A 21994-nucleotide genomic window follows, 5' to 3' on the forward strand; every position below is an offset into this window, starting at 1 on the left:
CTCTGCTTCCTCGGTGTGCGGGGCTGGCCGGGCCCCCCCCCCCGCGGACGGCCGGGGCGGGGGGCTGGGGGTGGCTCGGTGGTCGCGATCCCGTGGGTGCTGGTGCTGGTGGGGCCGGGGCGTCCCCGGGGCCGCGGCCGAGGTCCCCGCGCCCCTGAAATGTGACTCAACCAACGCGCTGGGCCCGGGGCTGGGGCTGGGGGGGGTCCCTGCAAAGAAAGGGGGGGTCGCTCCGGCGGGGGGCTGCCGAGGAGTCCGCCCCGGGGGGCTGCAGCCGCGCTGGCGTGCCGGGCTCTGTCCTGGCGCGCGCCGGGCGCGGGTCACGGCGAGTGCGTGGCCGGGCTGCTGCGGTTGGAGCTGGGAGAAAGGCTGGGGCTGCAGCTGCCCGGGGGAGGGCCCAGGCTGCCCCCGCGGGGGCCGCCCGCCTGCCCCCCCAGCGTGTCCATGCCCTCCGAGTTCTCCAGCATCTCCTGGATGAGCGGCGGCATCGAGCCCGGGATCTCCATCTTCAGCGTGATCACCCGCTCGGCGCCTGCGGGAGGGTCAGGGTCAGCAGGGTGCTGCCAGAAATTGGCGCTCCCAAAATGGCACACCACCCCCCCCCCCTGCAAAGGGCACCCAAAAAAACCCCAGTGGCAACCCCTGAAAAGCACCTAAAACCCCCCAGAATGGCGCCACCAAAATGGCACGCTGAAACTGGCGTCCCCAAACGGGCGCCCCCAAAACAGCACCCTGAAAGTGGCACCCCACAACCGGTACCCCAAAAACGGCATCCAAAAAGTGACAGCGCCAAAACAACACCCTGAAAGCATCACCCTCAAACCCCCAGCTTTGCTTCTCCCTGGGCACTGAGGACAAGGGACACATCCCCAGCATCCCTGGAAGATGAAGCGCTGGCTGCGTCCTCTTCTTCATCCCCTCTGGAGGATGCTGAGTGACCCGGACCCCCCAGTGTCCCCTGGATGCTCCCTCAAGACCCAAAGCCGCAGGAGCCTCACCCTTGGCGCTGATGCTGCGCAGGTCCGTGATCTTCATGAGCATCTTGGGGAACATGTGGGGCTTGTTGGGCCTCCTCTTCCTCACGTAGATCTTCAGTGCCTCCAGCAGTGGCTCCTGCAGTTTGTCCACCTTGTCAGGCTGCTCCAGGTCCTGGCGGTCTGGGGAGGGGGGCACACAGTGGTTGGGGGGAACAGCACATCCCCCTTTGCCAGCTCCCACCGCTCGGGCTTCATCTGGGGGTCTCCTCGCTCGGCCATTGCGGGAGGACGGCCGGGCGGCGCCGGGGGCCCGCGGGCACTGGGCGGGCGGGTGCCCGTCCCTGCACCCACCTCCGCAGATGAGGCAGATGGCACTGAGCAGCCCGGTCTCGGCGTCGTCCATCTCCAGCGGCAGCAGCTGGTTGGCGAAGGCGAAGACCAGGTCGGTGAGGGGCCCGAACCCCGCGTTGTGCATCTGCGTGCGGTTCAGCGTCAGCCCGTCCGAGAAGGTCATGGTGTCCTGCTCCGGCGTGTAGCGCGTGCAGATCCGCAGGATCTGGGGGGGACAGGGCGGGGGGGCTCAGCCTGGTGTCCCCTCCCTGTCCCCGTCCCCGTCCCCGTCCCCGTCCCCGTCCCCGTCCCCGTCCCCGTGCTCACCAGGATGTCGAGGCAGGCGGCTTTGAGGAGGGTGATCTGGTCGGCGATGGTGAGCGTGGTGAAGCCGGGGAGCTGCTTGGCGAACTCCACCGTCTTGATGATGCACTTGGTGGACAGCTCGCTGAACTTGTCCCACAGGTCGATGTCCAGGGACACGCGCTGCTCCGAGCTGTTGTTCTGTGGTGGGAGGTGGGGGATGAGGGCACGGTGGGGGACGAGGGCACACCCTCCCCAGCCCCCCAGGACCCCCGTGACACCCACCGTAGTGTATTTGCCGAGCTGGCAGAGCGCGGGGAAGGTCTCCTGGTGGGCTTTGCGCACCTTCTCGATGAGCTCCTCCACCTCAGGTGTGATGATGTAGCTCTCCGAGCACTCCGGCTTGGGCACGTCCTTCTTCTTCTTGTTTCGGTCATTGCGGACCGCTGCGGGAATGGCAGGGTCACTGTCACCTGTCCCCGGTGCCACCCGGCCCCTGCCCCACCACACTCTGCCCTTCAGCAACGTAGTGACAAGCTCCCAGCGCAGCCATAGACCCCACAGATTCCTTTAAACGACCCCCAAGGCATTAGGAGCAATTAGGGGTGCAGTTAGACCCTGCACCTCTGGGAGCCCACACCCCTGGCCAAGGGGACGGTGCTCCGAAAAGCCAACACGTCACAGAGGGACCCCGGGGACAGAGAATGGCAGCTGAGCCGCTGGGTGAAGGACACGGGAGGGACCCTGGAGGTGGCAGCTGGGGAAGGGGGAGCAGCTGGGAGGAGCCCCGGCCCTGCAGGGATCAGCCTCTGTGGGCTGAGGGCCAGGACCTCTCTTAGAGGCAGGGTGAGCCCCTGGGATGCTGAACCCCCCTGGCAGTTCCAGGCTCTCCAGGCTCTGCCAGCTCCTCCCAGGGGTCCCAGACCCCCGGGGGTTGGCAGATGGGGTAGGACTCAGGGAGGCAGCTGTGCCTCAGCAGCCCCATCCCCCGGGCACCCACGGCGGGGGCACAGCCGGGCACCATGACAACTGCCAGCGGAGCCGGGAGGCCTCGTAAGAAGCGTCATTTATCTCTGACATTATCAATCACAGGTTGCCCGGGCAACTGCCAGGCTGTGACACAATCCCAGGGGGTCCCCATCCCCCCCCAGGCCTTGCTGGGCACACGGCGGGGGCTTCTGGGATGGCCCGTCACACCCAGAGCCCCCTGACCAGGACACATTCCCGTGCCATCCCTGGTCTTCATCCCCGTCCCCATCCCCACTCACACTCCTTGGACATCCCCACTTCGAAGCACTTCTGGAGCCGGCAGTACTGGCACCGGTTGCGCGTCACCTTGTTGATGATGCAGTTCTTGTCCCGGTGGCACGTGTACACCATGTTCTTCTGGATGCTGCGGCGGAAGAAGCCCTGGGGACCCCGCGCGCCCCGGTCAGCGCCTGGCACGGGGATCCCGAGCACCTCGGGCACGCCGGGGAGCCGCGGCGGCGGTCGGGGCCGGCGGCAGCGCTCACCTTGCAGCCCTCGCAGGCGCTGACCCCATAGTGGTACCCCGAGGACTTGTCCTGGCACACGAAGCAGGGCTTGTAGATGCGGGGCAGGGGTGGGGGCGACGGGGGGCTGGGCACGATCTCCTCCGAGCTGGTGCTCTGCGTCTCGACGGCTGTGGGGAAGGGGCGGCACTCAGGACACTGAGCACCCCCCCCGGGCAGGGACCCCCCCCCACCCCGCACCCCACGGCTGCTCCACAGCTCCAGGGGTCCCGGCAGCCCCAGCCCAGAGCTGCCCACCCCAGCCCTGGCGCCAGGTCGAGCGGGGCCAGCGGGGAGAGGACGCGTGCTGGGAAGATGCAACGTGACATTTCCAGGTCACGGAGACGATGTGGAATTCAGGCAGACAAAAAAAAAAAAAAAAAAGGGAAAGAAAAGAAAGGCAAAGAAAAGGGCCTGGATCCCAGGAGCCCCCAGCCCAGGCGGATGGGGGGATGGAGGGTGCAGGGCCAGCCTGGCGGGGGGGCCGGTGCCACACACTCACTCACATGTGTGGGCACACGTACAGTGTGACACCTGCACGAACAGGTGACCCCCACTTGTACAGTGTGACCCCCGCAGCCCCGGGGTCACCCACCACCCCCAGCCAAAGCATGGCCCCCCCAGGAGGGGACAGGCACCGTGGCTCTCCACTGGCCACCCCGAGGTCCCCCAATGGAGGACACCCCCAAGGCCAGCTCTGCCTTTGTCCCCAGAACCAGCAGACCCCGGCCCTGGCAGCACAGGGGACACAGCCCTGCGCCCCAAAACCTCGTGGAACATGCCCGCTCTCCTTCTGCACCCCAAAACCTCGAGGCATGTGCTTCTTGCACCCCAGAAGCCGCCCTGTCCCCCAGAACCCTGCAGGAGGTGCCCAAACCCCCCAAGTCAAGCCTCGGCCCCTGCCCTAGCACAGTCGGGGCAGGAGAGGGGGTTCGGTGCAGTTGGGGTGCACCCCTGGCACGGGGAGGGGCTCAGCACAGTTGTGTGTGCCTCTGGCACGCGGGGCATGGGGGTTCAGCACGGTCAGGGTGCACCCCAGGAGCTGGGCAGGGGCTCAGCACAGTCGGGGTGCACCCCCGGCGTGGGGCGCAGCCAGGCAGGGGTTAAGCGCTCCCCGGCTGCTCTGGGATGTTTGCGAATGTTTTTCTGCAGCGGAGCCAAGCGAACCAGTCAAACAGGATATTAAAGGCCAGGCCCGGCGGGGGAGCCCGGCCCCCCCCCTCTGCCCCGCCGGCCCCTGCACCCCAAAAAGGGCCCCACGGCCGGCAGAGTCCCCCTGGGGCCGGGGAGCTGCGGGGAGCCCCGGCCGGGGACACCCAGCCCGGGGAAGGGGCCCCGGTGGAGTGGGGGGCTTTGGGGAGCGAGGGGTGGGGATCCCCGGCCCGGCAGTGCCGTGGGGCACTGGCCAAAGGCCTCGGGATGGGGCCAGGGGGGGGACAACAGGACAAAGCCACCCCTGACGCTTGTCCCCAGGCGCCAACGGGGACGGGGAATGTGCGGGGTGTGACAGGAGCGAGCGGGGCAGGGTGAGGAGTACGTGGGGTGGGATTTGAGGTGACGGAAATGAGCGTGTGGGGCGGGATGCGAGCGTGGGGGGCACAAGGGGAACGTGTGAGGTGGGATACGTGGGCACCGAGGTGACTGTGCAGGGTGGGATACGCGTGTGTGGGGCACCGAGGGAGTGTGCAAGGCGGGATCTGGGCGTGTGCGGTGGGCTGGGAGGGTGCAGGGAGGGACGTGAGTGTGCAAGGTGGGATACAGGGCTGCGAGGTGGGATGTGGGTGTGCGGGGTGGGACACGGACGGGCGCGGGGGCGAGCGCCGGGCAGAGCTCCCGGGCTGAATAAATCACCGCTGCCACTCGAGGGAGCGGAGCCATTAAAGTGACTGAGCGAACGTCGTCTATAATTTATCGCCTCTTTTATATAATTTAAGAACTTCCTCGTGGAGAGCTGCACTCACAAAACGCGGATTTGACAAGATTTTGATGTGCTGGGTGCGGAGCGGGGGAGGGGACCCGGCTCCCTCCGCGTCCCTGCGCTGGCAGAGCTGCGCCAGCGCCCCGGGAATCCCCTGTCACCAGCCAGGGGACCACGGTGCCACCGCGGAGGGGACACGGGCACAGCCGCCAGCCTGGCCAGCTCCCCAGGAGCCCCCCTCATGCTAACATCGGGGCCCGGTGCCCCTCGCTCCCCTGGGGGGCACGGGGAGGGCACAGAGCAGCGCCCAAAGGCGCTGAGCAGAGGGCAGGACGGGTGCCAGCCTCCCCTGCTGGGACAGGGCTGTGCAGCTGGGGACACGATGGACCCCAATGCCCGGGCACATGCCGTCCCCCAGCGCGGCGCCCCCGCAGCAGAGGGAACCCCGCTGTCCCCCCCGGCCGAGGCAGCGGAGCCCGGCTCCAGCTGCAGACCAGATGCTGCGGCTCGGCCGGATCCCGGGTGAACGCTGAACGCGCCGCCCCCGCCCGCGGCCCCGCCGGCTGCTTCCTGCCCGCGCCGGGGGACCCCGGGGCACCCCGACACCCGCACCCCCGCCCTGGCGTGGGAAAGCGCCTGCGGGGACACCCCGTGTGCCAGCGCCCCGGGGGACACCGGCCTCCGCGCCGCCACCATCCCGCCAAGGCTCCGGGACAGACCGGGACAGAGGAGCGGGGAGGATCGGGATGGGGGGGGGAGAGAGAGGGAAACCCACCCGAGGGTTGCAGCGGGGGTCAGCGGGGGTCCCCGCAGCCCTGGCCGTGCCAGGGGGGCACAGCCCGCCCAGAGGAGGGTGGAGGCCCACCCGGGGCTTCCCTGCGGATGAGAACCCCACGTGCCCCGAATTCCTGCGCCTCTGCAGGGGAAGGGGGAGGGAGGAGGGAAGAGGGCGCCGGGAGCCCTGAGCCGTGGGGTGCCGGGTCCTGTTCGAGTACCACGGGCCACGGGGCTCAGCGCAGCGGGCACCGCCTGGTCCCCGCGGGGCATCCTGCCCAAGGACCCGGCGTCTGCCCCTGCCAGCACCAGGCGTCCCCAAAACCCCGACACACCCGTCTGTGCGTGACCCACAGCTTTCACAAGGCCATGTGAGGCCACCATGTGCCCAGCTGGGGGGGTGCCGGGCACAATCCAGCCCCACGTACCCCCCTCACACCCCCACAGCTCTCCAAAACCCCCCGACAGCACACGGCTCCGCAGGGGCAGGGGGTTCCCACTGTTTTGGTGGGCTCCTTCAAGACCTTCCAGCACCCTCAGCAGCTGCCTCGTGCCTCCGTTTTCCCCATGGTGGCAGCCCCGGTCCTCTCTGGGGGTGTGGGTGGGCTCCCCGTGCCCCCCGAGCAGCTCTGGCTCCTATTGCCAGCTCAACACACCCTGCCGGGCAGGGCAGTGCCGTGCCACGCCGGGCCGGCAGCCAGCACCGCGGGGCCAGCGGGCACAGCCGCAGCTGGCTCTGAGGAAACTGAGGCACAGCACGGCTGCCCCGACACCACCGAGCCCTGCCCGGGCTGGCACCCCTGGCCTGGGGAGACACGGCACCTCGGGTGACGTCGGGAGCAGGGCACAGAGCCAGGGAGTGCTGCCAGCGCCCGCTGCCCACGCGCTCGCCAGGTCATGGTCACCGTGACCAGAGCCCCGAGGTGCCCCAGCCGGGGCAGGGGACCCACGTCCACCCAGCGCTGCGGCCCACGGAGAGGGCTGGGGGGCACAGAGAGAGGGCAATGGCCCCCAGCCACCCTGCTGAGGACAGAGCCGGGGGGCTCTGCGCTCAGGGGTTTGCTCTGGAGCCCGGGACCCCCCTGCCCACCCCGCCTGAGCGAGGCCTCGGGGCAGCCCCCACCCGTCACAGAGGCAGCGGGAGCCCCCGCGTGTCCCCGGCGCAGACAAAGGGCCCTCGGCCGCGCTCCGTGCCAGCGCAAAGGTCGAGCGGCCCCGAGACAATGAGGGGAGTGAGAGCGGGGGTCCACGGCCACACACCCTTTGCACAGCGCCGGGCACGCCGCCACGGGCCCCCGCCCTTATCGGGGTGAAAGTCTCACGGAACCCGGCAGGACTTTCCCTGGGCCGCTGCGGTGGCCCCTGGGTGCCAGGGCACTGGCTGCCCGCGGCGGGGGCACGGGACTCCTCCAGCCCCCCCACCCGAACCTCACTCGCCCCCCACACCTTGGGCACGAACCACAGCTGGGCTCTCCATCGCCGCGGGCACCCAGAGCGCGCTGCCCGTGCCCCCCCCCGCCCATCCCGGTTCGGCGGTGTCCTCACGCCCTCCGTGCCCCCCCCCGCATATGGGCACGGGGGGGACACCGGGCCGTGACCCCTTCAGGGACACAAGGCAGGGTCCCGCCAGCCGGAACAGGGCTGGTCCGGCCCCACATCCACACCCAGGACCCCCCGGCCCAGAGGGACCTCCCGATCCGCGGAAGGGTGGGGGCCCAGGCTGGGGCTCCCCCGCGCCTGGGCAGCAGCGGCGGCTCCGTCTGTAGTTAATTGGATTTTCCCGGAGCCTTTATCAGGAGAGAGCGAAATTCCCGACGGAGCCGGCGCTGCCCGGACCCCGCTGCGGGAAGGAAGGGGGGGGGGCGAGAGGCGACCCCCTGCCCCCCTTCACCGACCTCGCCGCCGAGGTCCCGACTGCGGCCGAAATAGGGCAGGGGGTGTTTAAAGAGCCGCCGGCTTCTGCGCACGGAGCTGGTGGGGAGGAGGCTGAGGGGGCTGAGCCCCTCACTCTTCCAGGACCAGCACTCAGCTCAGCCCCCCGCCCACGACCAAGGCCCCCGCACCCATCCCCGCAGCTCCTCCCCCTCCCACACCCGCCCGGGTTTCGGGGCCGCTCTCCCCTTTCGGGGCCGATGTGAAGGAGGGGAGCCCCCGGTGCGCAGGTACCTACAGCGGCCGGAGCTGCTCCACGGCGGGGGGCGGCGGGGGGGGCAGCCCCGGGGGCCCGGCCCGTAGAAATCCATGCGGAGGAAGGGGCCGGGGGGCAGCCCCGCCACCGCCGCGCCCTCGTACATGGTCCCGGGGCGGCGGGGGCGGCTCCCCCGGCCGGGGCGGCCCCGGGCGGTCAGTGCCCCCCCCCGCGCCCCCGGGGCGCCCCGCACCGCGCTGCCATCGCCCCGCGGAGCGGCCCCGCCGCTCGCTCCGCGCCCGAGCGGCGGGAGGAGGAGGAGGAGAAGGAGGAGGAGGAAGAGGAGGAGGAGGAGGAGGCGGGGGGAGGGGAGGGGAGGAAGGCGCAGCCCCGCCGGCTCTGCGGCTTCGCCAGCCCCGGTCGCCAGCTTAACCCGCTCCGCGCCGCGGGGCCGCACGCAGGGGGACACGGACACGGGGCACGGACACGCGGGGGTGGGGGGGCACGGACACAGGATACGGACGAACACATGCGGGGTGGGGGGGTCACGGACACCGAGAGGGACACAGACATGCAGGGGGCTAACAGACGCGGTGGGGGCACGGACACGCAGGAGGACAGGGATACGCGGTGGAGAAATGGACACACCGAGAGGGCGCGGACACGCGGGGGGAAAGGGACACGCAGGGGAACACGGACGGGCAGAGGGACGCGGACACGCGGGAGCAGCGACACGCGGGAGCGAAATGGGGAGGGGCTCAAGGCGGGGCTGGGGGACCTGGGGGCTGCCCGGCGGAGATGACGGGGGTCCTGGGGGTCCCGGGGGGGTCCCGGGGGCTGCCCGGCGGCCGCGGCTCATTTGCCTAATGGGATGCGGGTGAACTGCGGGTGAACCCGCGGGAAGGGCTCACCTCAGCCTGACCCTCGCCCAGGGTGGGTCTGTGTGCATGCATGTGCACGTGTGTTCACGCGTGTTCCCCGTGCATGACGCCTGTCTGCATGCCCGCTGCAGAGGGGTTCCCGCCGCACGGACACACGGGGAGCTGCGTGTGCCAGCGCAGGGCAGCCGATGTGCGCACACGTGTGTGCACTCGGCCCGCACACACCCACACGTGTGCGTGACGCCGTGTGCCACCGCGCACGGGAGCAGCTGAGAACGTGAACACACGCGTGTGCGTGTGCACAGCCCGCTGTATCTGTGCGTGCGGTGGCGTGTCACCCGTGCAGGGCAGAGAACCATGCGCCACCACTCCACCCCTTCACACAAGCCCCTGCTGAAGGTGACACTCAAACCCGGGGACCCCTGAGTGGTGACAGCGCTGCCAGCGCAGAGCGGGGACGGTCACACGCCAAGGACAGGCCCCGGGGGTGCCACTTCCCGCCGCAGTGATCTCGCTGCTGCACAGCGGGCACGCCACGGCACCCACGCCAGGGCTGTCCTTGGGGGGAGAGGAGCCCCACTGACCCCCCCAGCCGGGCCTTGCCGTGGGAGGGAGGAGCACACGCGTGTGGACAGGGATGGGAGGCTGCGGGCGCTGCCGCACACATCTGCGTGTCCGTGTGGCTCTGTGACTGTGTGTGTGCGTGTCACTGTCCTGTGTGCATGTGTGGCTCTGTGGCTGCACATGTGTGGCTGTGCACCCATGTGGCTGTCTGTGTGCGTGTGTCCGTACGTGTGTGCCTGTGCACGCGTGTGTCTGCACACGCGTGTCCGTGCGTGTGTGCCTGTGCACGCGTGTGCGTGTCCGTGTGTTCGTGCGGGGCCGCGCAGCAGCGCCTGTTTAAATAATAATGGCAAGTCGGGGCTTTGCTTAGCCAGCAGGTTTCGAACAAAAGCCCAGCGCTGCTCCAACTTCCTGCAGCGAACATGACAAATGTCTGCTCTGACTCATTTACCAGCGCTGGAAAGAATGTGGCTGCGATGGAGGGGACGGAGGGGACGGCGCAGGGGACGCGGGCGGTGGCACCGCTCGGCCGGGCCGTGCCGGCGGCCGCCCCGACGGCCAGCGCTTCCCATCCCGCATCGCTTCCTGCACCGCTTCCCACATCCCTTCCCATCCCGCATCCCCTCCCGTCCCGCGTCGGCGGCAACAGGAAGAAACAGAGATTAAAAAAACAAAAAAAAAAAACCAAAAAAACCCACCCCAACCTTAATTCCAGAGCCAAGAGGAACTGGGCGAGGGGACATCCCCACGCAATCCCGCAGTGTGAGGGGGACAGGGACACTCCGCCCTGAGCCGCTGCCCACCAGCAGCCTGGGGACACGAAAACAGGGCCCTTCCAGCAACATCCCCAGCCCCGCATCCTCCTGGCCCCGCTCCCTGAGCGATGCTCCGGGGGGACAGCGATGCCTCCAAAAGGCTGATGAAAACCCAACCCCACAGCCCACGGGGACCCGCCGTGCCCGGAGGGGTTGGCTGTGGGATCACAGGGTCACAGTCCCCACGGACAGGGACACCCGGGACCCCCACACAAACCCCCCGAGCGCAGCCCGGGGCGCTGGCCGCAGCCCTTCCCCCACCGCCGCGCCGGCACCTCGGGGCCCCGCAGCCCCCCCCCGGGCCCCGCAGCCCCCCTCTCGACCGCCCACTTCAAAAGACCCCATTTATCCCCTTCAGCCGCTTTTGAGCCCGGCGAATTCCCGGCTGGAGCAGGCGGCTCCCCCCGGCCCCTGACAGTGATAGAGAACCTCCGCCTAATGGGCTTTCCCAGGCTGGGGGCCCAGCGCCTCATCAATCTTTGCCGGGCAAGGATGGGGGGGGCCCGGGGGGGTCCCCAGCACCGCACCCCGCGGGGCTCCCCGGCCACTGCCCTGAGCGGGGCCCCCCGGCCCCCCCACCCCCACCCCCCGGCCTGCAGGGAGCACGTTTTGCTCATTAATTTTTAAAAATTAATTAATTACGGGGCGCTGCGGGGGAGCGGCTGCGGCGCGAGGAAACCGGAGCCAGCGGGTAGGGTGACAGGCCAGGCCGGGCGCGGGGCCCCCCGTCCCGGCAGCGCCGAGCGGGGCCGGGGGGGCCCGGCTGCGGAGGGGGCCGGGCTGGGGTCCCGATTCCCGCAGCCGGGCCTGGGAATCAGGGCGAGGGAGAGTCCGGCTGCACTGGGAGCCCCTCATGGACACCCGAGACACGCCGCGGGCCGGCACCGGGCAAGGGGAGGGGACCTCCAGGGACAGCCAGGCGGCACGGAGCCCCCAGGGATGGGGGTGAGGGCGCAGGCAGGACTCAACAGCAACACGCACCAACGTGTGTGTACACACCTGGCACGGGGACACGGGAAACCCTGCTCTGTCACCAACACACGGGCAGAGCGGGCACTGACACACACACACACATACGTGACACGCGTGTGCATGCTCCACACGGCCCAAGGTGTGCACACACAGGGACAGCGGGTGCTCACACACACACACGTGTGACACTGACGTGCACACCCTGCACAGCCCCAGGGGTGCACACACATACAGTGCACACTCACACTCACACACACACACGTGTGACACTGACGTGCACACCCTGCACAGCCCCAGGGGTGCACACACATACAGTGGACACTGACACACACACACACGTGACACAGACACACACACCCTGCACAGCCCCAGGTGTGCACACACATACAGTGGACACTGACACACACACACACACGACACAGACACGCACACCCTGCACAGCCCCAGAGGTGCACACACATACAGTGGACACTGACACACACACACGTGACACAGACACACACACCCTGCACAGCCCCAGGGGTGCACACACATACAGTGGACACTGACACACATACGTGTGACACAGACACGCACACCCTGCACAGCCCCAGAGGTGCACACACATACAGCAGGCACTGACACACACACACATGTGACACAGAAACACACACCTGAGCATGCACTGCCAGCAGCCCACGGTGCCACGGACAGGCAGCTCCACGCACACACACCCAGCCCGCAGAGGGCACACGCGTGTACCTCCACCACGGGAGCACACACATGCCCGCATGCAGCTCCCAACCCACCAGATCCCCATGCTGGCACCCACGGACCCGCTGGGCTGCCCGGTCCAATCCCAAATCCCGGGAGGGGCATCTGCAGCCCCAGCAGGGCCCTGAGGCCGTGCAGCTGCAGCACATCTGGCGAGAGCCGGACACAGGGTGAGGAGGGGGTGGCAGCACCGGGCCCCCCGCGGGCGGGACACAGACACCAGAACCTCCCTGCGCCAGGAGCGAGAGCAGCAGCACCACGGCACACCCCAATACTGCGGGACCTACCCACAGAGAGCACCCACCAGGCTGTGGGGATGCTAAGGGGGGGCAGCAAGGCACGGTGCCCCCACCCCCTGCATCCCTCGGGCACCCAGCAGGGTGCCAAGGGGAAACTGAGGCACGATTCGCCGGTCGGCCACCCCTCCCAGGACACCCTCCAGCCGTGCCCGTGGCCCTGTCCTCAGTGTCAGGGAAGCGGGGGGGACACAGGCGGCCCCCCCCAGCCTGTTCCCACACGCCTGGAATGGCCCCAGAGCCAGCGCGGGGGAGTGGCCCCACCCGCCGACACCCAGTCGCTGAACTGGTCCCACTGGGTCCCACCGCCGCCGGGGCGGCTCCGGCGGGGGACAGCACCCAGGGCCGGCCCTGCCCGGACCTGCACCGGCCCCCGGGGCCAAGGACGGGCCGGGGGGGCCCCGCCACACCCCGACCCACGGGGTTCTCCCCGGCAGCTGGCGCCGCAGGGCACTCCTGTTGCAGGGAACAGGCACGGGCACCCACCACCGTGGGGCCGGCGTGAGAAGAGGTCCAGCAGCCACCCCATGGCATTGCAGGGAAACCGAGGCACTCGGAGGGGTGCCGGTTCCGGGGGACCTCGGGTGGGAGCCCACTTCCAGTGGCTCCCAGCTGCCGTCACGGCAGGCGGTGATTACCGGGGCCGTGATGGACGAGGCTGTCACGGGGAAATGGAATCGGGAGCAGCCGCGACGATGATTGTCTTCATCGCCTTCACGGCCTCCCCCACGGCGGCCCCGCCACCGGCGAACAAAGAGCCGCCACGGGGACACAGCACCCACCAAGCCCACTGGCACCCAGGCTGGTCACATTGGAGGGACAGGGACACGCCGGCCAGGGCCCACGGGCCGCTAACAACCGGCGCATAAAACAGCCGCTAACGAAGGCGGCTGCAATTAATGGCACAACCCCACCAGAGCCACCGACCGCTCCCTGCCTCAGTTTCCCCAGCAGCAGCACTCACGGGGACACGTGGGGAAAAGCACGGAGCCCCCACAATCAGCTGCCCACAGGGGTGGCTGGGAGCAGGGAGACCCTCCCTCACCAGCGCCGCTGCCCCGGGGACCAGCACCCACACGCCGTGCTGGGGACAGAGCCTGGCCCGGAGGGGTCCCCACATACCCCCCCAGCACTGGGGGCTCCACCAGCCCCCGCAGGGCCGCGGTACTCACTGGCAGGTGACGGGGTGCTGTATCCGCTGACGGGGAGCTGGTGCTGGATGCCGGCCAGGGTGCTGGGCGGCGAGAGCCCCCCCAGCATGTGCGGGAAGAAGAAGGCATAGGGGGGCACGGGGTAGCCATTGAGGTGCCCCCCGCCCGGCGTGGGGCAGGAGCTGCTGTTGCTGGCCATGGTGGGGTCTCTGGCGTGGGGGGCTCTCAGGTGCGGGGTGCCGGGGGCGAGCAGAGCATGGGGCCCGCGGGTGCCCTGCTGCCGGGCCGTCCTCACAGCTGGCGCTGGTCCTGCGGCGCTGCGGGGGAAGCAGAGAGGGGCATTAGCAGAGGGGCTGGGACCAGTGACCCCCACTCCGTGGGACCACCCTCTATCCGTGCCTCAGTCTCCCCAGGCGCCCCTGCGGGGCCACATCCCCTCCCGGCCCCAGGAGGGCGCAGCCGGCCGGGCCTGGGGCTCCGTGCGGGATTAACGCCGATCCCCCCGATTAACGACACCGGGACGGCGGCACCGGCAGGCGCAGCTCGCTAATCCCAGCTTAGCTGACTTGGGGGTGGGGGGCCGGGGGGGACGCTGTGGGGACGGTCTGGGGACACCGCGGCCCCACAGGGCACCCCCCTCCAGCCAAAGGCCACACCGTGATCCCAAACCCGCTCCGCCAGGCCAGGCACGGCAGACGGGGCACGCAGTGGGGCCTGGGGACAGCAGCCCCTGCCCCAGCCTGGGGGGGTTACGGGGCAGCTGGGGACGGGGGGGGGACACACGGGCACAGCGGGGTCCCCTGAGGACAGCGGCTCCGCTCCAGGCCGGCTCTGCCGTCACGGCCACGCGCCCGCTCCGGCTCCGCTCCCCGCACGCCTGCGCGGATCTCGAGGGGGCTCGGGCGCCCGGAGCAGCACCGGGGGCTCTGCCAGCCGCAGGGCCGGGCAGTGCCCGTCGAGACGCAGCCCTCGCCCCACGCCATGTGCCATGTGCCGTGTGCCATGTGCCGTGTGCCATGTGCCGAGCCACGCCGTGCGCCCGCAGCTCCCAGGCCGGGCCGGTGGGCACGGACGCCTCGGCGCTGGCCAGTCGGGGGGCAGCGGGAAGGGGGGCGCGGGGCTTTCACAATCCCGGGCTGGCTGTTTATTTAAGTGCTGGCGCGGGGCCCGGCGGGGGCTGTTTATTTGCCGAGAGTGCTGGCTCCCGGCCCCGCGGAGGCGGAAAAGGATCCAGAGGAACAAGGCTGGGCCGCCCGGCAAGGCGCTGGGGAGGGGCCGGGATGGGCATGGCCCTGCCCGCCCCCCCAGAACCCAGCTGGTTGCACCCACTGAGGGCAGGACCCCCCGTTCTCCCAACTCACGCCAGCACCCAGTGAGGAGCACCCACGGTCCTGTCACCCCTGGGACGGGCACCCATCAGCGGCTGGGTGAGGGTCACATCCCCTCCAACACCGGGTGCCCCAGCGAGTGTGGGATTCCCACAGGCATTGCCAGGGATGGTGCCGGACACCGAGGGGACAACCCTCGGTGGTGTCCACACATGGCACTGCAGGGACCCCGCGGTGTGGGGGGCTGCCCGTGGACCCCCCCACCCAGGCCAGGCCGTGGCCCCCGAGTTGTGCTGGCCGGGGGGAGCCAGGGGAGGGAGGCGCGGGAAGAACTGTTTATGTTTGCCGGTGCCAAGTGCTCGCTGGGCACCGCGCCAGCCGTGCCGGGGCCCAATTACTCAACCCGCTCAGCCCCCCCCCACAACGCCGGCCAGGGAGCGAGCGAGGCCAACGCCGCCGGGCTGGTCACCGTGCACCCCAGCCACCCTTCCCAATGCTCCAGCAGCGGCCAGGAGGGTCTGGGGACGGCGCCTGGCCTTGCTCCCGTGGGTGCTGGCGGGCAGGAGGAGCTGCTGCCCAGAGGAGCTCCCCTGGGACCACGTGCTGCCACAGCCCCCGGCGCAGCACAGCTGCTCCCCAACTGGGCATCCCGAATGTGGGTGCTGGGTGTTCTGACCAAGCTGCATTCCCAGAGCCTGCCAGGTCAGCAGCGTGGGGCCAGGGGCCGTGCAGCCCCTCGGCAGAGCCCATGCTCACCCGCCCCAACGCCTTTTCCTCCAGTCCCTGCAGGAGCTGGACGAGGCCCGGAGCTTCCTGGAATCCAGCGCCTCGTTCCAGCCCCGGAAAACATTGCTGCAGGGCCCGGGCCAAATCCATCCACGAGGAACCTCCCATCCAGGCCGGGGGTGGCCCCCGGGAGCGGATGGACAGACACACGGACACGCAGATCAGACCATTCCCAGGGCCAGCAGCAGTGGGGCTGGTGGGAGATACAATTTGGGGGGTGGCACAGCTGGGGTTGGACACAGCTGCACAAGCCACCATCCCACTGTGACCCCAAAGAGAGCACAAAGCCTTCTGCACGGCCAGACAGGCCATGCAGCGCTGGCACAGTCCCCCAAAACACCCCTTCCAAAAAGGCAGTGCCCCACTGTGACCCCCCAGGCTGGGTTCAGTGCCCACAGCCACGTCCAGCACAGCCAGCATCATCCACAGAGCAACCGGGATCCCACCAGCATGGCCACACCGCAACACCGCCTCCCCAGCCAGCTACACCTCCAGCCCACCCTGACGCTCCCCAAAACGCCCCGTGCAGGCAGCCCCCCAGCCCATGTCACACCCCCAAACCCAGCTGTGCTTCCTGTCGGGGCACACGGTGATGGCAGCGCCAGCGCCCGGATGTGACACGCCGGTGAGCGGGGGCACCGCCCTGGCACCCCCGGCAGCGGGGGGCCAGCGGGGCCGGGGGTGCTCGGGGGTGCCTGGCAGGGCAGCGGGCAGCGACCCAGCCCTTCCTGTCATGCCGGCGGGCACCGTGCTCCAGGCCGCAGCTTCCCCTTGCCACTCTCGATTCCCAGGCGGACAGGTTTCAGTTCAGTCCCGGCCCAGTTGTCACAGCCCCCGTCACCCCAGACTCTCTCACCCTGCTCCTCTGCCACCCTAGAGTCAGTCGCACCGTTGACGTATCACCCCACTGACTAATGACCCCACTGACCTGCCACCCCCGGGTCTTGTCCCCGCTGCCATCACAGGGTTCACCATCCTGCGCTCCCCAAATCCGGCAGCGGCCGCTGCGTACGTCCTCCCACCCTGACCAGAACAGGCAACGGGGACCCTCCCTGTGCCAGGCTGCCCCCACGGCGTGCGGGCAGAGCGGGGTTGCCGTGCCGGGGTACGGGGGCACAGGATGGCAGCCTCCGGGCAGGGCAGGAAGCGCCTGCGGAGCCGCTGCGGTTGCAGCCTGCGGTTTCCTCGCTGGCAGCAGAGGCAGCTCGGGGTGGCCTCGCACGCGAGGCCAAGGGCCTGGCTGCCCCCGCTGCCCCCCGCCACCACCGGCCCCTCCCGGGCAAGCCAGCGTCGTGCTGGGCTGGTGAGGTGCCCCCCTGACAGGGCTGCTGAGAGAGACCCTCTCCCGGTATCCCCAAAGCTCTCCACGGTGAGTCACCGTCACGTTTCTCACGTCCCCGGGCAGGCGTGAATCATGCCCAGCCTGCGGCACGGCCGGAGCCAGCGGCACACACTCGGCCAGGGAGCGAGCGCAGGAGTTGAGGCTGCTGGGAGCAGCAATCTGAGGATGCTGAGGCCAGTGCAGACCCCAGGACGCTCATCCCACTCGCCGGGGCCAGCAGCCGACCCAGGAGCTTGCTCGGACCCACCACAGGTCCCCGGGCAGCACCGGTGTTCCCACATCCCAACACCAACTGCAAGATACACCGAGCCAGCACCGCTCCTCCAGCACAGACACAGGGCCAGGGACACGGCGCTGGCCCATGGGGACACCGGGATGGTGTCCGTGCTGGGATGGTGTCCGTGCTGGCCTCCACAGCCCATGGAGGCACATGGGCACCCTAGGGAGTCACCGCTGGACCTGTAGGGTGGGTCCTCATCCTCAGCACCCCACATGTCGCTGCCGCCAGGAGCCACAAACTGAAATTCCACCTGTTGCGGCCGGGCCGACTCCGGTTACACCGGGAACGCGCCGCTCCGGTTACGCCTCCCGCACCCACCACCAGACGCGCCATTCTTTTGCGGGAACAGGTGCCCCAGCCCCCGCCACGGCCCCCGGGATGGCCACAGCTGTGCCACACCACCACCGGCACCGCTCCGGCCTGGCTGCACCGTGGCTGCCTTGAGAGGAGCAGTCCTAAATACCCAGCGGTGTCCCGGCCAGCCTGACCCGCCAGCCCCTCACACCGTGGGCTGCCCCCCACAGCACCCTGGGGACACGCACCCAGCACCCATGGAAGGGACATCCCCAGGTACAGCCCAATCCCCACGCTGCATCCCAACGCTCAGGATGAAAGCAGGAAACCACAGGCACAGGGCTGGCAGTTCTGGAGTGCCCCATCCCAGGGGTCCCGGAGTGCCCCATCCCAGGTCTCCAGGGGCTCCCGGGAAGCAAGGGGGATGGTGCCCCGGCTGCCACGCGCGGCAGTCCCGGTTGTTTTTAGCCGAGGCTGCGGCGGCAGCCGGCGCCCTGGGAATGGCGTGCCGGGAACAGCGCGGCCCCAGACAGCCCTCGCTGGCTCGGCGACAGCCGGCAGACAAGTGCAGCTGGCACGGGGCCGCTCGGGACACAGCGCGGGGGGACCCGGCGGGCAGACGGCTGCGCGACAACCCCCGGACACCGGGATTTGGTGGCACCGTGCCCCCAGCCTGGGCAGGCTCCCGGGGAGCGGAGACCTCGATGTACCTGGGGGGGGCCAAACCTCTCCGCGCCGCAGCCGCCGCGACCCACCGCGTCGCGCCCGGACTGGCAGCCGTGCGCCGCTGCCACGTCCCCTTGCCATGTCCCCCTCGTCGCTGCCTGGCAGCCGGGGCTCGGCGGGGACAGCGGAGGCCACGGCGGGCGCACGAGGCCCCTCGCCGGGCCCTGCCACGAGCTACCCCCCGCTAAGCCGCCTCCAGCCGCAGGGAGATTAACCCATTTTCCGTAATCAGCACATGTGTCACCGCAGATATGATCGCACACCCCCCCCCCCGCCGGGGCCGGCACTGCCGGGGGGGGCCCTGCGGCACAGGGGTGCCCCATGGCATGGGGCACCTTGAGGCTCCAGGCACGCACTGCAGGGGACTCAGGGTTCTCAGAGCCCTGACGTGCTGCAGCAGCGCCCCAGAAAGGGCTGGGGGGGGGGGGGCTCCAGAGCCCAGCCAACCTCTTCGTGGCAGCACTGGCATGGGCGCCGGACGTTGCCAGGACAGTGGCTCAGGGCACGAGCGGCCAAATGTGGCACGTTGTCACACCAGAACCTCCTGGATATAAATAGATCCGGAGCGGCGGGATGGTGAATCCCAGCGCCGCAGGGCAGGCGGTGGCACGGCTGTCCCCAGGCTCCGTGGCCGCGACGCTGCTCCTGCCACAGGGGACCGAGCGCGGGGACACGGAGGATGTACGAGGACAGCTGGGTGAAGCCAGGCGTCCCTGTGGGATGGAGCAGCCGCAGGCAGCGCCGGATGAGGCACAAGGCACTGCCCTGCTCCTGCCATCCCAGTGTCGGTGGCCGTGTCACCGTGTCACCCGGGAGGGCTGCGAGCAAAGGGTCCGGACACCCATCGGGACACGCACGGGCATCCCTGCTGCGAGCACCCACGGCAGCAGGCACATCCCCGAGCCGCAGCAAGGTCACCCCCAAGGGCAGGGTGGGGGCCCACGGGTGACATATGGCCCGGGAGCAGTGGCCGCGGGGCCGCTAAGCCACCGAGCCGTCGCCCGCTAATCCCGGCGTGAGGACGCGGCGGGTGCTGCACCCGGAGCCACCAGCCGGTGCCTGCCCGGCTCCTCGGAGCGGGGGGACCGGCTCGGGGAACCCCCGTGACCCCCCCAGCACCCGCCGCGCTGCGGGGCGGCCCTTGCCACCAACGAGGTCAAAGGTCAGAGGGACAGATTTGGGGGACAGAGGCACAGATTTGTCTCCGCACCGGCCCGGCACGGCCCGGGGGGCTGCTCCCCGCTCCTGGAGGGGGGGGGTCCCCCTTCTGTCGGGGTCCAACACCCAGGGGACAGCACCCCCATCCGCCCAGAGCCCGCGGGGGCTCTGCCGCCCCCGGCCCGGCCCCGGGCAGCTGCTGCGGGAGGGAGGCGACGACCCACGGTCCCTTCCCCGGCCCCGCCGCCCCCAGCCCGGCTCCCCCGGGCCCCCCCCGCCCGCCGCCGCCCTGTCAGCCGCGCAGAGCGATGGCTTCCTCCGCCCGCCGGCCAGGAAACGGCGCAGACGCCGCTCCCGCCCCCCGGCCCCCCGCCCCCCGCCCCCCCCGCCCCCCCCGCGCCCGGCCCCCCACCCCCCCCCGGCCCCCGCCCCCCCCCCCCCCGGAAAGGGGAAGCGGCCCCGGCGCCCCCCCCCCCGCCGCCGCGGGGAGGTTGGGGGGAATGTGGCTGCGCGCACCGGCGGCCCAGGGGAGCTCGGTAATCCCGGGGAGATCTCCCCAGCACCGCGCTCTGTGGCGGTCTTCCGGTCCCCTGTGGGCTACAGAGGGTACCGGAGCTTCCCCGGAGCCCGCCCCGGGGTGGGGGGGGCAGCGCTGCCGCTCGGGAGCGCCCAGGCGGTCGGTACCGGGAGAGGGAACTCCGGCACCCACAAGCTCAGTGTAGGAGGCAGAGGCCAAAGCCGCGATCCCGAACCCGCTGCGGCTCCGGTGTTCCCGGCACCCGCAGGCCGGCGGAGTCCCTCCCCCGCTGCGGGAACCCCGGGATCACCCGTTACCGGAGGGGGATCCCCAGAGGCGGTACCGGAGCCGCATCAAGACCCTCCTTCCCAACCCCGCTCCCACGGGTAGATCCAGAACCCCCTCATTACCTGCTCACGGAGACTCCAACACCGAAATCCTTAAACCCGGGGAGTTCCCGGTGGTGGCTGCATGGCGGCGGCACCGGGAAGAAGCGGGGGGAAAGGGCGGGGGGGGGGGGGTTCGCCCCGGCTTAGAGGGGTGAGGGAGGGGTGGGGTGGGGGCTCCCGGGGGGGTTCACCGAGCGGCGGCCGCGGCCATTGCGAGTCATGTGCTCGCGGGGAAACTTTACCCGGGGCTGGGCCGGGCGGGGCGGCGGCGGCGGCGGCGGCAGCGGCGGCGGAGGGCGGGGGGGAGCGGGAGGAGGCCACGCCCCTCTCGGTGACCACGCCCCCCGCTCCGCCCCGCCGGCCAATGGGACGCGGGCGGGGGCGTGGCGGAGGCGTGGCCGGCGCCGCTTTGTAACTCTTTGAAGTCTCCAGAAAGCGGAAGGGGAGAAAGTGGGTGCGCGCGCCGCGCCGGCGGGGGGGCTCTTAAAGGGGCCGCGCACCGCAACCTCGATGCCTCCCCCTTACCCTTCTTCCCCCCACACTCACAGGAGGAGGTGCTCCAACGCCTCACCCCCTCCTCAGCAGGCTTCCCTCCTCTCTGCCTCTGGATACCCACCCCCACCCCCCCCACTGGGGCACCCACATGAGGGAAAACACACAGGGATGTAGGGAAGAGATGGGAACACGCTGGAGGGGAGAGGGGAGCGGGATGGGGAGTCCCTGAGGTGACCCCCAGGCTCAGAGGAGAAGGGCTGGGGGCACCTATGGCACCCAGGGGTATAAAGTGCCTGTTCCCAGGGTGATGCCCTGCTCTGTCTGTCCCCGGGGAGATGCTGGTCCCAGGAAGGGGATGGCAATGGAGGCACGGACATGGACGCGGGATCCCCAGCCACATTCCGGGAGGCCAGAAAGGGCACCCGAGGCCCTGCACCCACCAGCACAGCCCAGACCCCGCGGCACAAGGGCTGGTAGGGCAGTGGGGCAGGAGCTCCCCTGGGAATACACACATATAAGGAGCGTAGGCAGCCTCAGCACACGCCCCGGGGGGGAGTCACACCGGGCCCCCGCCGCCCCTGGGCGCCTGTCAGGATGCCACCGTGCCCACACAGGAGGGTGGTGCCCACCAGGCCACTCAGCACGTTCCCGTGCCTCAGTTTCCCCCGTGTGCTCACCGGGTTGGACACCCCGGCCGGTCGCGGGCAGCCAGGCCGGGACAACCCCAGCGCGGAGCAGGCGCCGGCCCCCTCCCCGCACACCGGGGCCGCGAGGCCCAGGCGCCGGCGTGTGCTCAGCCCAGTGGAATGTGCCAAATCACTCCCAGATGTGCACGGCGGCCAGCCCCGACCCCCCTCCGCTCCCACCGGGCACCGGGGACCTGCGAGCGCAGCCCCACGGGACCCAGCCCATCACCGGCCGGACCCCGCCCGGTCACGGCGCCCGGCCCCGCGTGTCCCGCAGCGTCGCGGCCCCGAGGCCCGGCAGCGGGGCGGGCAGCGGGTGCCAGGGCGCGGCAGGAGGCGGCCGCGAAGACAGGGTGGCCCCGTTCCCCGTCCCACCGAGGCCCCCCGGACCCGGCGGGGTCGTGCGGGGTCCTGCCCCGCAGCCCGGGCCCCGGTGCCAGGCGGGAGCGGCCGAGCGGAAAGGGGCTGTCAGATGGAATCTGGGTGCCGGCGGTGACGGCGCGGCGGGAGGCGGCCGTGCCCGCCACGTGGCCGCTTATGTAAGGGAGAGTGCAAGGGAGGACAGCGAGGCAGCCGGGGCACCGGGGACACCGCCGTGG

The 21994-nt window shown here is 70.4% G+C and overlaps 1 protein-coding gene across 1 annotated transcript; it reads right to left on the bottom strand.

Moving 5' to 3' along the window:
• Positions 1-229: 229 nt before the first annotated feature.
• On the bottom strand, positions 230-20316 carry RARA (retinoic acid receptor alpha). Its single transcript, XM_040087489.2, has 9 exons — positions 20236-20316; positions 13416-13711; positions 3125-3273; positions 2879-3020; positions 1896-2056; positions 1635-1811; positions 1329-1533; positions 999-1157; positions 230-532 (listed from the first exon to the last, which is right to left on the bottom strand). Exons 2-9 carry the CDS (start codon positions 13591-13593, stop codon positions 321-323), a joined length of 1383 nt encoding a protein of 460 aa, XP_039943423.1. The 5' UTR covers positions 13594-13711; positions 20236-20316; the 3' UTR covers positions 230-320.
• Between the last annotated feature and the right edge of the window lie 1678 nt (positions 20317-21994).

The sequence above is a fragment of the Hirundo rustica genome, chromosome 27 (assembly GCF_015227805.2).
Source record: "Hirundo rustica isolate bHirRus1 chromosome 27, bHirRus1.pri.v3, whole genome shotgun sequence".
Taxonomy (NCBI): Eukaryota; Metazoa; Chordata; class Aves; order Passeriformes; family Hirundinidae; genus Hirundo; species Hirundo rustica.